General features: G+C 46.1%; 1 protein-coding gene across 3 annotated transcripts in view; it reads right to left on the bottom strand.

Annotated features, from left to right (window-relative positions):
- The window catches only part of dok7b (docking protein 7b), a 135,522-nt gene that overhangs the window by 16,120 nt on the left and 103,493 nt on the right, over window positions 1-15,909 (bottom strand). For 2 of the 3 annotated variants that reach the window (XM_070894271.1, XM_070894361.1), the window contains 3 exons: window positions 4,669-4,754; window positions 4,148-4,217; window positions 1,387-1,460 (listed from right to left, as the gene is read on the bottom strand). In XM_070894271.1, the coding sequence (XP_070750372.1) occupies window positions 1,387-1,460; window positions 4,148-4,217; window positions 4,669-4,754 (230 nt within the window). The remainder of the gene's footprint in view (window positions 1-1,386; window positions 1,461-4,147; window positions 4,218-4,668; window positions 4,755-15,909) is intronic. The other variant, XM_070894442.1, reaches the window with a different exon arrangement.

Raw genomic sequence — 15,909 nt, 5'->3', positions numbered from 1 at the left:
ACGAACATGCGCTCTTACAAAGCTCTCAAACTCTCCTCCCTCCTCCAGTAGATTCTTCATTGTCTGGGAGGCCTAAATGCTCTCTAATCCTAGAACTCTCTCCCTAACAGCACTGTGGGAGTAGTGTTCTCGATCAGTCCAACATCCCCAGCATCGAAGCACTGACCACACTCGACCAGCTCCACTGGGCGGGCCACATTGTCCGCATGCCCGACACAAGACTCCCAAAGTAAGCACTCTATTCGGAACTCCTACACTGCAAGCAAGCCCCAGGTGGGCAGAGGAAACGTTTCAAGGACACCCTCAAAGCCTCCTTGATAAAGTGCAGCATCCCCACCGATACCTGGGAGTCCCTGGCCAAAGACCGCCCTAAGTGGAGGAAGAGCATCCAGGAGGGTGCTGAGCACCTCGAGTCTCGTCGCCGAGAGCATGCAGAAAACAAGCGCAGGCAGCGGAATGAGCGTGCGGCAAACCAGACGCCCCACCCACTCTTTCCTTCAATCACTGTCTGTCCCACCTGTGACATACTCTGCAATTCCTGTATTGGACAGTTCAGCCACCTGAGAACTCACTTTTAGAGTGGAAGCAAGTCTTCCTTGATTTCGAGGGACTGCCTATAATGATGATGGGAGTACCTTCACCGCACAGACTGAGGCGGTTCAAGGCGGGGAGGGCAATTGGGGATGGGCAATAAATGTTGCCTTTCCGCAACTCGTGAAAGAATAAATAATAAACTAAAAATATCTATTTTTTTTTTTAAACTCTCCTTCGATCTCCAAGGGTGATTCAGAGATTGGCAAGCCTCCCCAGCAGAAAGCAGGGAGACCCGCCTTCTTGAAGCGCTGCAGTCCGTGTGGTGAAGAAACTCCCACAGTGCTGTTAGGGAGGGAGTTCCGGGATTTTGACCCAGCGACGATGAAGGAAGGCCGATTTATTTCCAAGTCAGGATGGTGTGTGACTTGGAGGGGAACTTGCAGGTGTTCCCAGGCACCTGCTGCCCTTGTCCTTCTAGGTGGTAGAGGTCGCGGGTTTGGGAGGTGCTGCCGAAGAAGCCTTGGCGAGTTGCTGCAGTGCATCTTGTAGATGTGTGCCTTTGCTGTACTATTCGATAATTCTACCCACCGAGCCAAGGCACAGTCAACATTTAGAGTTCTGACAAAGGGTCATCGACCTGAAGTGTTAACTCGGTTTCTCTCTCCACCGATGCTGCCTGACCTCCTGAGCATTTCCAGCATTTTCTGTTTTAATTTCAACATTCAGAGCATGGGATTCTCCCTCCCCTCCCCAAAAGAGGAACACTTTTAAATGTCGGCGATCGAGAACTACTCTTTGTTCTGTAATGGGAGTGTCAGCGGCTTCACTGTCAGCGTACCATCAGTCACTTACCTTTTTTAGTTTAAGACCCATAATATCCAGGTGTGCCCCTTGTCCTCGGTGAAGCTTTGAAGACCCAGGTGGACCTGTGAGCGGGAAACAGCAAAACGATGGTTAGCAACCACCGCGACCCTGCAACCTGTCCCGAGTGGGCCGTTAGAGGGGGAAATATAGGAGGGGGTGGGGGTTAAGTAAGCTCGGGGTCTTCCCCACTCTGCCCCAAAACTTCGACCCGGGTTCGCCGCAATCCCGGCACAAAGTTACAGCGGTGGGGCAGCCCCACAACAAAAGTTGGATCTTTTCTTTTTACGTTTACTAATACAGTGTGCTACACCCGCACAGGACAGCTTCCACCGCTTAAAAGGCCCAGGTTTAAAATGGGCAGTCGCTTTTGTTGTGCTCATACTCTATTTGTTTGTTACAGGACAGTAGACAGGCAGTAGGACCCTGCGGAAGCTATTCACACACTGCTGTAAACATGCTCGTTCATGCTGGTTTGGAACACCATTTTGGGGTGTTGCTATAAAGGACTCGGTTAAGTTACTTTACTCCTGGTTCAGTTAGTCTGTTTATTTATGTACACAACAGCTTACATAGGCGGAAGAGCGCTAACCATTCGGCAATTGCATTAACGTCAATTTCACAGTTGCCGGTTATTGCATCTCAAGCTCTCCGTTCTTTTCGAGCAGAAAGAGCTGTGACCGTGGACTAGTTCCGCACCTCACTAAGGCGCACTGAACGCAAGACAGACGTAAGTAAATAGCACCTCATGGAATCATACAGCACAGAACATAAGAACATGAGAAATAGGAGCAGGAGTAGGCCATTTGGCCCCTGGCCTGCTCCATCATTCAATAAGATCGTGACTGATCTGATCATGGACTCAGCTCCACTTCCCTGCCTGCTCCCCATAAGCCTTTATTCCCTTGTCGCTCAAAAATCTCAACAGCCTCTAATGCAAGTATATCCTTCCTTAAATATGGAGACCAAAACTGTACGCAGTACTCCAGGTCTTACCAATACCCTGTACAGTTGTAGCAGGACCTCTCTGCTTTTATACTCTATCCGCCTTGCAATAAAGGCCAACCATTCCATTTGTCTTCCTGATCACTTGCTGTACCTGCATACTCACTTTTTGTGTTTCATGCACAAGGACCCCCCAGTCCCTCTGAACTGCAGCATTTTGTAATTTCTCTCCATTTAAATAATAATTTGCTTTTTTATTTTTCCTGCCAAAGTGGATAACCTCACATTTTCCCACATTATACTCCATCTGCCAAATGTTTGCCCACTCACTTAGCCTGTCTATATCCCTTTGCAGATTTTTTGTGTTTTCCTCACAACTTGCTTTCCCACCCATCTTTGTATCATCAACAAACTTGGCTACATTACACTCGGTCCCTTCATCCAAGTCATTAATATAAATTGTAAATAGTTGAGGCCCCAGCACTGATCCCTGCGGTACCCCACTAGTTGCTGTTTTCTCGTCATGCCTGCGCCATCTCTTTGAAAGAGCTGTCCAATTAGTCCCACTCCCCTCTGCTCTTTTCACATAGCAGAAAGTTACTATTGAATCTGCTTCCACCACCCTTTCAGTCAGTACATTCCAGATCTAGATAACACGCTGAGCAAAAATAACAAAAATCCTCAGCTCCCTTCGGTTCTTTTGCAAATTATCTTAAATTTGCATCCTCTGGTTACCGACCCTCCTGCCAGTAGAAACAGTTTCTTCTTATTTACTCGATCAGAATTTTGAACAGCCTTGATTAAATCTCCCTTTAACCTTCTCTGCTCCAAGGAATACAATTGCAGCTTTTCTAGTCTCTCCAACTGAAGTCCCTTATCCCTTGTTTCATTAACATTCAACTACCCTGTGAGCACTTAAGGCATGTCTAACCTACTATTACAACAGTGACTACACTTCAAAAGTACTTCATTGGCTGCAAAGTGCTTTGGGACACCCTTAGGTTGCGAAAGATGCAAGTTCTTTCTATCTTGCTTTCTTAATTAAAACTAATATTTCGTACTTACTTTTTCAGTACCTTTGACAATTTTATATAGCTCTGTGGGATCACATCACAGACGCCTCCATTCCAGGTGGAGAAGGCCAAGTCTTTCTCTAGTCTTTCCCCTTATTCAGACTCCCTGCTGCCAGTGATCAGCCATCGTGGCTCTCTCCATGCTGCCTCTAGTGGTTGAATATCTCCCTTGGTTCTTAGCGGCCAGAACTGGACACAGTACTCCAGGTGTGGTCTGATCAGATCTTGTAAAGTATGATCACTGCCTCCTCCGACTTACAGTTCTGACTTTTTGAAGCTTTTGAGATCTCTGCGCTCCTCCAATTCTGGCCTCTTGAGCATCCCCAATATTAATCGCTCCACCATTGGCGGCCGTGCCTTCAGCTGCCAAGGTCCTAAACTCTGGAATTCCCTCCCTTTTCCTCTCTGCCTCTCTACCTCTCTTCACTTCAAAAGTACTTCATTGGCTGTAAAGCGCTTTGAGACATCCGGTAGTTGTGAAAGGAGCTTATATAAATGCAAGTCTTTCTTTCTTTCTATGTGGTGTGGGGTTACAGTCTGTACTGACGGCACTGCAATGAAAGCTGCAGGTCACAGTGGAGCTGGGAACAACCGGGCAGAACAGAGAAAAATTCTTGTTACATAGTGGAGTATTGTTACAGCGGAAAATAGCGGAAAAATCACGTCCGCACGAACGCGCCTGCTATATGCGATGAGGACTTCATTTATTCAAGTGAGATGGTGAAACGCTGTACCTTCTCCCTCCAGAAGTAGCCTCTGTTGTCCACAGCTGGCCATGTATTCATATCCACTGCCTTTCTCCAACTGCAAGTCAAAGCATTGGAGCCATGAGCCAAGGAAAATGGTCTTTTACTGACAATGATTAAGGTGCTCTCTGTTTAAGCCAAAGTTAACAACAGTAATATTTTATTCTCCCCATGACCCGGCAAATTTTTCCTCTTCAAGCATTTATCCAATTCCCTTTTGAATGTTACTATTGAATCTGCTTCCACTGCCCATTCTAGATCATAACAACTCACTGCATTAAATAAACCATTAGCCCGTCTTGTCTCTTCTGTGGCTGATGTACCCGCTGTGTATTTCCAGTGTGTTCTGTTCCTGCAGACCTGTGGTTTATTTTCTTTTTGTCTTTTTTTTTAAATCCCCCAAATTTATTAACTAACCCATCACAAATTAACAATACAATTTAACTCTAACAGTGCAAGCCCAAATCTGCGACTGCGATGGACACAATCTCTTTCTTTCTACGTCTCACCTCAGACGTTGGGAGTGCCTCCATAAACTCGTACACCTGCCCTGTCGCCATCTTCTGTTTCTCCTCCTTTTTCGTTGGTTTCTTATCTGCAGCAAGAGTGCATGAACACACGTGTGCGTGAAGTGATTAGAAAATACTCGATATAGTTGGCCCTCGTCCATTTTGTCAACATTGTGTGTAAACCACCCCCCACCTCCTTACCTACTGTAACCTTGAGATAACTAATGCCCAAGAACTGATATTCGTCTGCACATTTGGGCAGCAGTGGGTTAGACATTTAGTTTGCCGTTAAACTGGCATGACAGATCAGCCGCTCGTCGTAGACACCACCTGATTTTCATCTCCAGTGATTTCAATGAAAATCAGGTGAATTTTTATAGAGTAATCAATCAATCAATCACACGCACATGGAAGGGAAACTGCCTATATGTCAGACGTGACTGCAGTCCTACAGTATGTGCTCAACTCTTAATGCCAACTGAAGTGGCATGGCCTTCACCACCTAGGAGGACAAGGGAAGCAGGTTGCATGGGAACACCACCATCTCAGAGTCAAACACGATCCTGACTTGGAATATATTGCCTTCATCGTCGTTGGGTCAGACTCCTAGAACTCATTAACTTCACTACATGGACTGCGGCGGTTCAAAATGAAGGCTCACTACCACTTTCTCAAGGGAAACTGAGGACGGACAATAAATGCTGGCCTTAGCAGTGACTCTCACGTCCCTATTCACCTCAACTACTCCCTGTGGTAGCAAGTTCTACATTCTAACCACTCTCTAGATGAAGAAGCTACTCCTGAATTCCCTGTTGGATTTATTAGTGACTATCTTATATTTATGGCCCCTAGTTTTAGAATTCCCCCACAAGTGGAAATACTACGTCTACTCTATCAAATCCCTTCATAATTTTAAAGACCTCTATCAGGTCACCCCTCTACCTTCTCCTTTCTAGAGAAAAAATAGCCCCAGCATTTTCAGTCTTTCCTGATAAGTATAACCTCTCAGTTCTGGTATAATTCTTGTCAATCTTTTTTGCACCTTCTCCAGTGCCTTGATATCCATTTTGTAATATGGAGACCAGAATTGCGCACAGTAACTCCAAGTGTGGTCTAACCAAGATTCGATACAAGTTTAACAGTTAACTGATTCCGAACCAGCATGAGGTGAGACGAGAGGCCTCAGTGGCCCTGGTTTATCGAGGTGGGAAGGAAATCATACAAGGTCCCGCTCCTGATCGCTTTCCAGCATACATGGCGCGGTCAATGGGTGAGACCGAGGATTGGACACGACTGCAGACACACAGAATATAATACACAGAGGTTATAAAGCGGAAACAGGCCATTCGGCCCAACCAGTCTATGTCAGTGTTTACTCTTCACGCCAGCAAATAGTTCCAATCCCATCTACCCACCCTCTTCCCTATCCCTCTTGCTTGGCCCTTGCATGAAAAGTAACCGTTGATATTTATAGTCAGGGTTGAGCGGTACAAAATGATCATTTGGATGGTGTATCAGAGACTGACTGGTTGGCACCCTTGGCACTGTACCGCAACAAGGAGTTAAGACAGGAGATGGGGAGGAGAGAGAACTGATAAGAAAACTAAGCACTCGTCCTTTTGTTTTAAATGATTTTGTGAGTAAAATTAATTGTAAAACATTCTACAAAAGTCAATCCAAATCCCAAATGCACGGCAGTCTGAAAGACAGATCACGTTGAAATTAAAGGATTACAGACTATAACCATGCAGAAGAGAGTACTTGAAATAGAAGCACACAAGGAAAATACAAACACACAGAGACAAGTCTTGAGAGATTCATCTTTATTGTTGAGACAAAGAGGATATTATAAACAACACAGAAACCAGGAGGCAAGATTGTGTCTGAGTCGACACTTCACAGTAAGAAAAAAGGAGGTAGAGGAGAGTAAAGATACTATGAGTAGACACCAGTGGGTAAAGGGATCAGATGAAAGACAGGAAGTAATGGGAAAATGGTAACACCAGTAGCTAATGGGATCGGTGGGAACACAGTAATGGGATGAGAGGGATTATAGTAATGGGATGAGAGGGAACAGAGTAATAGGATCAGTGGGAACACAATGGGTAATGGGATCAGTGAAGGCACAAACAGGTTATGGTTTCCCCAAAACCTCAAATTAAAAATTCTCAACTTTGTGTTTAAGTTGCTTAATGCCATCACCGCTCCCCATCACTATAAAACTCCTACATCCCTACATGCCTTCAGCCGCCTAAGCCCCACAGTACACAATTGTCTGCCTTGACCCTTCCTATTCTCCCTTGAGATCCTTTTTAACATCCGAATCTCTGCTTCTTAGATTCGGTGTCCATTTTGGGCTGATTATGCTTCTGTGATGCATTGGGTACATTGTAATATATAAATGCAAGTTGTTGTAATGGAAACAATGGGAAAACCAGGTAGTAATGTGAATAGAGGAGACTCTGGTTTGTAATGGCATCTGTGGAGACTTGGTAAGTAAAGAATGGAAGAAAGACTTGCATTTATGTAGTGTCTTTCACAACCTCAGGATGTCCCTAAGCACCTTACAGTCAATGTTTGAATTGTAGTCACTGTTGTAATGTCGGAAACGGAAGTGTAGTAATACTATAGTGGAGGCATTGGTTGGTAATAGGAATAGTGGAAGAGTGTTAAGGAAGTGGAATCAGGGCACTTAGAAAATCATAACATGATTAGGCAGAGTCAACATGGTGTTTGATAAATTTATTACATGTTTTGAGAATGTAACTAGCAGGGTAGATAAAGGGGAACCAGTGGATGTAGTATATTTGGATTTCCAAAAAGCATTCAATAAGGTGTCACATAAAAGGTTATTACATAAGATAAGGGCTCATGGGGTTGGGGACAATATAGTATCATGGATAGAGGATTGGTTAACAGACAGAACACAGAGAGTAGGGATAAACTGGTCTTTTTCAGTTTGGCAGGCTGTAACTAGTGGGGTCAGTGCTGGGGCCTCAGCTATTTACAATCTATATCAATGACTTCGGTGACTTAGATGAAGGGACTGAGAGTAATGTATCCAAGTTTGCTGACAATACAAAGCTAGTTGGGACAGTAAGCTGTGAGGAGAACACAAAGCATCTGCAAAGGGATATAGATAGACTAAGTGAGTGGGCAGGTAGAATATAATGTAGGGAAATGTGAGGTTATTCACTTTGGTAGGAAGGATAGAAAAACAGAATATTTTTTTAAATGGTGAGAAACTTTTAAATGTTGGTGTTCAGAGAGATTTGGGTGTCCTTGTGCATGAAACACAGAAAGCTAGCATGTAGGTACAGCAAGTAATAAGGAAGGCAAATGGCATGATGACCTTTATTGCAAGGGGGATGGAGTATAAGAGTAAGGAAGTCTTGCTACAACTGTACAGGACCTTGGTGAGACCACACCTGGAGTATTGTGTACAGTTTTGGTCTCCTGATCTAAGGAAGGATATACTTGCCATGGCGGCAATGCAACTATATTGATCCCTAGGATGAGAGGGCTGTCTTATGATGAGAGATTGAGTAGAATGGGCCTATATGCTCTGGAGTTTAGAAATTTAGGTGATCTCATTGAAACATGCAAGATTCTGAAGGGGATTGACAGGGTAGATGCTGAGAGGTTGTTTCCCCTGGCTGGACTGTCGAGAACTAGGGGGCACAGTCTGAGGATATGGCATAGGCCATTTAAGACTGAGATGAGGAGGAATTTATTGACGCAGAGGGCTGTGAATCTTAACAGCCGCAACCCTCTAGAGCAGAGAATTTCAGAGTCTTTGACATTTGGACTCTGGGAATCAAAGGATGTGGAGATCAGGCAGGGAAGTGTTGAGGTTAATGATCAGCCAGGATCTTATTGAATGGTGGAGCAGGCTCGAGGGGCCGTAGGGTCTACTCCTGCTCCTATTTCATATGTTCTTATGGAGAGTGCGGTTAGTAATGGGAATAGTGGGGAGTCTGGTTGGTAATGAGTGTGTGTTGGGTGGTGGTGGGGCAGAGGACGGAGGTTGATAAAGAGTAACTATAAATTGTTAAAAGTAACCAATTTACCTTCATCCACTTCACTGTGTTCACACACCTCTGCCTTCAAACCGGTGCCATTGCTTTTAGTGAGTTCCTGTACTCCGCTCCTCCAGTTTGAAAGCTGGTGGTCTTTCCATTGGTGTTCAGCATCCGCTTGCTGTCTTCCTGGCAACAAGGCGCTTGATTTACCACTCCTTACATCCTTCACTGTGCATCTCCAACCATCTCCGCCATGATCTGGTCCACCGGGTTCTCGAGCTGGGGCCTGGATAAAGGCGTAGGGCTGTGCCGTGAAGTTCGGAGCGCTCACTGGGGCAGCAGAGCGATGGGCGACGAGGTCCCCGGTCCCTGGGAATGTGCGCATCTTTCCCATGGCGGCAAGTAGCTTCTTTGGAGCGTCGATGACTTTGTAAGTGTCCCTTGCACTTTCCAGGTTTCGCCAAAGGTCGCGGAATGGACCGTAGCCAGGACGTGAGCCCATCACATCTGCCCGTCCCGGATTGGAATGCCGCGCTGCGGCCATCGTCTCATATACGGGGGCGCCGCCATGTTTCACCGGAGGGGCAGTGCCGTCGCAGCTGCCTCCGTGGCCTCCGGTGCGGCTCAGTCGCCCTCCCGGTAGTTGGCCCCAGGTAAACGTTTTGCTGCGAGCTTTGGGCTCCCCGCCGATCGGTGGGCCACGCGCGGTGAATCCGTCCATTGCCGCGTTCAGTCTATCGTCCATGGAATGGCTACGGCCGAAGGTGTTGCCCTCAGCAACGGAATGGTTACCAGGAGTAGGCCTTCTGGTGCCAGTTACACCGAGACGACAGGCCTCTGGGTCTCTGAGGCGCCTGCTTATGGTCTCCCACAGTGTGCCATATATGTCCCCGGCACCGCTTTGCCTTTTTCCACCTTGTTTGGCCTTAGTCTTGCTGTGTTTCTTGGCCGCCCTTTGGAGTTCCTTGTACTGGTTATTCTGCAGCTCAGTCAGCCCGTACAGGTTTTCGGTGCGTGCTTTCCCTTTGCTTTCACTATCAGACCCTGCTCCGTGATACATAAATAGCCAGATACATTTATAGAATATTGAACTCAACCAAAATCCAAGGGCACAGAAACGAAAGGTGAGTGTTAAAGGTTTAGGATGATCTTCCCCTTTAGAACAATATCTCTTTTAACATATGTGGTCTTTAAATACGCAAATACACAGTTAAACCGTGTGCGCAACAGACATGCATTAGGAGTGTGATGGAATACTCTCCCCTTGCCTGGATGAGTGCAGCTCCAACAACACTCCAGAATCTCAACACCATCCAGGACAAAGCAGCTCGCTTGATTGGCCCCCCCATCCACCACCTTCAACATTCACTCCCTCCATCACCGGCGCACCGTGGCTGCAGTGTGTACCATCTACAAGATGCACTGCAGCAACTCGCCAAGGCTTCTTCGGCAGCACCTCCCAAACCCGCGACCTCTACCACCTAGTAGGACAAGGGCAGCAGGCGCATGAGAACACCACCACCTCCACGTTCCCCTCCAAGTCACACACCATCCTGACTTGGAAATATATCACCGTTCTTTCATCGTCGCTGGGTCAAAATCCTGGAACTCCCTCCCCAACAACACTGTGGGAGCACCTTCACCACACGGACTGCAGCAGTTCAAGAAGGCAGATCACCACCACCTTCTCGAGGGCAATTAGGGATGGGCAATAAATGCCGGCCTAGCCAGCGACACCCACATCCTGTGAATGAATATTTTTTTTTAAAACCTTGCTTTGACAGGGAGGTGTAGGCAGGCTATTTAACAATAGGAGCAAGTTATATCCTGACTTCACCGAGCATCCATGAATGCTCACTTCAAGGAGGGGATCTTTGGGCAGTGATTCCCTCCCCTTCCCTAATCTGGGGTACTGAGACCAATTGTGGGGTGTTCAGCAGAGATCAGCACTGAAGGTTGGAGTATAAGAGTAAGGAAGTCTTGTGGTAATTATATAGGGCTTTGGTGAGACCACACCTGGAGTAGGGTGTACAGATTTGGTTTCCTTAGCTAAGGAAAGGTAACCTTGGCTTAGAGAGGATGAAACAACGGTTTACTAGATTGTCTCTTGGAACTAGAGTTGTCCTATGAGGAGAGATTGAGTAGAATGGGCCTATATTCTCTGGAGTCTAGAAAAATGAGAGGTGATCTGATTGAAATGTATAAAATTCTTAGAGGACTTGACAGAGTAGATGCTGAGAGGTTGTTTCCCCTGGCTGGAAGGTCTAGAACTAGGGGGCACAGTCTCAGGATAAGGGGTCAGCCATTTAGGACTCGGATGTGGAGGAATTTCTTCAGAGGGTTGTAACTCTTTGGAATTCTCAATCCAAGAGGACTGTGAATGCTCAGTCGTTGACTGACATCGATAGGTTTTTGGACACTAAGGGAATCAAGGGATATGTGGATAGGGCGGGAAAGTGGAGTTGAGGTCGAAGATCCAGCCATGATATTGAATGGCGGAGCAGGCTCAAGGGGCTGTATGGCCTACTCCTGCTCCTAGTTCTCATGTTCTTATCCGGGATCAAACCTTGGTCGGTTATGGAGTCAGCCAGTCACTGGATGAGCTCATTGGGCCGTGGGGGTGACTCCACCCAACATATTGAGAGACAGCGATGCATTGCTGTGTACGCTAAAGTCAGTTATTCTGTCCCCTCCGATGTTATTTCGCATTTCTTTTGTTAGTTGTCCAATGATCTGCATCGGATTCGCTTTGATCTATTTAAAAGCCCTGCCATGTTCAGAAAATGTTCAACACAAGCTGGCCAAACAGGGCTGTAAATGAATGTATCGGATTAAGTTACTCTGTTTAATCATCATCACCCTTCTATAATTGCCGAGGGAATGCATCCAGAGTGTCCCCGGCAACGTGTGGCTTTGATACATGATAAGGTGCGTGTCACAATATATTAGCATGTTGTCCTGCAGAGGATTCAACAACCGATTTACACTTAAAAGCATCGCAAAATGTCTTCGGGCAATTAGCAACGGTAGAGGAAATTCAAACAACAATAAAAAGACTTGCATTTATATAGCGCCTTTCACGGACTAAGGACGTCCCAAAGTGCTTTACAGCCAATGAAGTACTTTTTACATAGGATTATATGGCACAGAAACAGGCCATTCGGCCCAACCAGTCCATGCCGGCGTTTATGCTCCACTCAAGCCTCCTCCCATCTTTCCTCATCTAAATCTATCAGCATAACCCTCTATTCCCTTCTCCATTATATACTTGTCTAGCCTCCCCTTAAATGCATCGATACTATTCGCCTCAACCACTCCCTGTGGTAGCGAGTTCCACATTCTCACCACTCTCTGGGTAAAGAAGTTTCTCCTGGATTTCTTGGGGACTATCTTATATATTGATTGCCTCTAGGTTCTTCCCCACAAGTGGAAACATTCTCTCTGTATCCACTCAATTAAAACCTTTCATAATTTTAAGTCACCCCTCATCTTTCTTTTTTCAAGCAAATAGAGACCCAGCCTGTTCATCCTTTCCTGATATGTAAACTCTCGCATTTCTGGTATCATCCTTGTAAACCTTCTTTGCTCCTTCTCCAGTGCCTCTATATCCTTTTTATAACATGGCGACCAGTACTCCAAGTGTGGTCTAACCAAGGTTCGATACAGGTTTAGCATAACTTCACTACTTTTCAATTCAATCTCTCTAGAAATAAACCCTTGTGCTTGGGTTGCCTTTTTTCATGGCCTTGCTAACCTGTGTCACAAGTTTGTGATTTGTGTATTTGTACTCCCAAATCCCTTTGCTCCTCTATCCCATTTAGGTTCTTATTTTCCAAGTAATATATGACCTCCTTATTTTTCTTACCACAATGTAATACCTCACATTTATCTGTATTGAACTTAATTTGCCAATTTTATGCCCATTCTTCAAGTTCATTAATGTCTTCTTGTAACTTGTTGCAGTCCTCCTCAGTATCGACTATTAGCCCCCCCCCCCCACACCCCGACCACCACTCCCCCAATTTGGTGTCATCCGCAAATTTAGAAATTGTGTTTTTGATTCCAAAGTCTAAGGGGTTGAAATTCGGTTTGTAACGCCGGAAGGGGGCGGCTAACAGACAGCTAAGGAATTACTGACGCAGGGGAATGGGCTCCTCGCCTCCCGAAAAATGTTGTTGGAGCGGTGGGGGCGGCACCAAGAGGTACCGCTGCGCACTCTACCGCCAACCACGTGGTGACATCATCGAGCGTGCAATGGCCCCTTGGCGCCGGGGCATTAGGTTGGATCGGCGGCTGTACCGACCGGGAAAACTGTCGGTACATCGGGGATCCCGGGGCGGTATCGTCCAGAGAGTAAGGCGAGTTGTTAAGTTTCATTTTTTAGCTTCAATTTATTTATGGCAACAGTGGGGAAGTGTGGGAGTCGGCCAAATACATGTTCGCAAACTTTTTTTTTTAGCCTCCCGCCGAGAAATTGAGTGGGCCTCCTGAGCTACTGCTCCGTTGGCGTCTGAGGACCAGTGTGCAACACCTCTTTTAGCGCTGCACTCTCATCGTTGGGGGAAAATACTGAATTTAGCAATTTGAGGTGGTGAGTACCGCCTGGTGGTAAAATCACCGTTCGGGCGGCGTCACTGCCTCAAAAACGGCAGTGCCAAATTTCAACTCCTACATCATTAATATCAATTGTGAACAACAGTGGTCCCAGCACTGATCCTTGTGGAACAACACCTCCCACCTTCTCAATAGCTACCCTTTGGAATTCAGAAGAATAAGAGGTGATCTTATCGAAATTTATAAGATTATGATGGGGCTTGACAAGGTGGATGCAGAGAGGATGTTTCCACTGATGGGGGAGACTAGAACTAGAGGACACGATCTTAGAATAAGGGGCCGCCCATTTAAAACTGAGATGAGGAGAAATTTCTTCTCTCAGAGGGTTGTAAATCTGTGGAATTTGCTGCCTCAGAGAGCTGTGGAAGCTGGGACATTGAATAAATTTAAGACAGAAATAGACGGTTTCTTAATCGATAAGGGGATAAGGGGTTATGGGGAGCGGGCGGGAAAGTGGAGCTGAGTCCATGATCAGATCAGCCATGATCTTATTGAACGGCAGAGCAGACTCGAGGGGCCATATGGCCTACTCCTGTTCCTATTTCTTATACCTCAACCCCCTGCTTTGTGTCTGGAATCCAGCTGGCTATCCATTCTGCTACTTGTCCCCTAACTCCGCATTCTCTCAACCTTGTTAATCAGTCCATTATATGGCACCTTAGCGAAGGCCTTTTGGAAATCTAGATCAATTACTGCATTACCCCGTCTACTCTCTCTCCATCACTCTGCTTTGAAGTGTATTCACATGTAGGAAAGGCGGTGGCCAATTTGGGCACAGCAAGCTCCCACACATAGCAATGAGGTTTTTTAAAAAACTGATGTTGGTTGAAGAATAAATATTGGGCAGGACAGGGATAACTCCCCTGCTCACTTTCAAAATAGTGCCGTGGGATCCACCTGAGGGGGCAGACGGGGCCTCAGTTTAATGTCCCATCTGAAAGATGGCACCTCCGACAGTGCAGCGCTCCCTCAGCCCTGCACTGGGGATGTCAGCCTAGATTTATGTGCTCGGGTCTCTGGGAGTGGGACTTGACACCCACAACTTTCTGGCTCGGAGCAGATAGTGCTACCTAATGTATCCAAGTTTGCTGACGATACAAAGCGAGGTGGGATAATAAGCTTGGAGGATGCAATGAGACAGCAAAGTGATATAAGAATGTGGAGAAGTGTGAAATTATTCACTTTGGCAGGAAGAATGAAAAAGCAGAATTTTTAAAAAAAAAGGTTGAGAGACTGGTAAATGTTGGGATTCGGATGGGTTTGGGTGACCTTGTGCATGTATATCAGAAAGTTAACTTGCAGGTACAGCAAGCAATTAGCAAAGCAAATGATATGCTGTCCTTTATTGCAAGGGGGTTGGGGAACAAGGATAAAGAAGTGGAACTAACAATCTAAAATAGAACTTCTAAATTGGAAGAGGGCTAACTTCAATGCGATGAGAGGGGATCTAGCCAGGGTAAAATGGAACCAAAGGTTGACAGGAAAAACTGTAACCGAACAATGGGTGATCTTCAAGAAGGAGATGTTTCAGGTATAGGCTAGGTATATTCCAACATGCTCCAATCAGCAACCTGGACCTTGGTGACATCCAATCCAGCCGCCCTCTTCACATCCGTCATTCTCCAGCTCACGCTGTACCTTGAAGTGGTATGCTCCTTTGGAGCGTGGGCAGGTACAGTAGAGAGGCGAGGTTGGGGGCGCAGGAGTGGCGAGTGATCGTGGTGCAACGTGATCGAGGCCCAAGAGAGGCGTGAGTTCGGGGCCCAGAAGAGCCAAGGACCCAGGGGCAGCACGGGCCAGCCCACACTGCGATATATGTGCACACTAGGCCCGTGCAGCAGAGCTGGTCTCCAGTCGTCTTAGTTAACCCTTGCCACTGGACCAAGACCTAGCTCTGTCAAGCCCGTGTGGTAGCTGGTGTGCAATGGCCACCACATGTTAAAAAAATCCACGCACAGACATCTTCCACCCTTCAGGATGTAGTTCGGAATCTGGAATATTAGGTCCTTCATTGAAATACCTGTAACTCATCCCCTTTTTGGCGTGGAAGCAAGTCATCCTCGATATGAGGGACTGCCTATGATGATGATATTCCAACAAGAAGGGAACCTAAACCAGAGCTCCTTGGATCACGAGGGAGATAGAGAATATGATGAAACATAAAAAGAGTGTGTACAATGCATGTCAGATGAATTCTTCAAGTGAGAACCAAACCAAATATAATAAATTGAGAAAGGAAGTGAAGAGTAAAATAAGACTGGCAAGGAGAGAATATGAGAATAGAATGGCAGTTAACATAAAAAGGACCCCCAAAATTTTCTACTGGCATGTAAATAGTAAGCATGTAGTGAGAGGCGGGGTAGGGCCTATTAGGGACAATGAAGATGATATATGCTTAGAGGTGCAGGGCAGGACTAGAATAGTTAATGAGTACTTTGTATCAGTGTTTACTAAGGAAGAGGTTGTTGACAAAATATCGGTAGAAGTGGAGATGAAGTATAATGTGGATAAATGTGAGGTTATCCACTTTGGTGGCAAATACAGGAAGGCAGAATATTATCTGAATGGTGACAGATTAGGAAAAGGGGAGGTGCAACAAGACCTG

The sequence above is a fragment of the Pristiophorus japonicus genome, chromosome 1, assembly GCF_044704955.1.
Source record: "Pristiophorus japonicus isolate sPriJap1 chromosome 1, sPriJap1.hap1, whole genome shotgun sequence".
NCBI lineage: Eukaryota > Metazoa > Chordata > Chondrichthyes > Pristiophoridae > Pristiophorus > Pristiophorus japonicus.
This window is presented reverse-complemented; position numbering and strand designations above follow the sequence as displayed.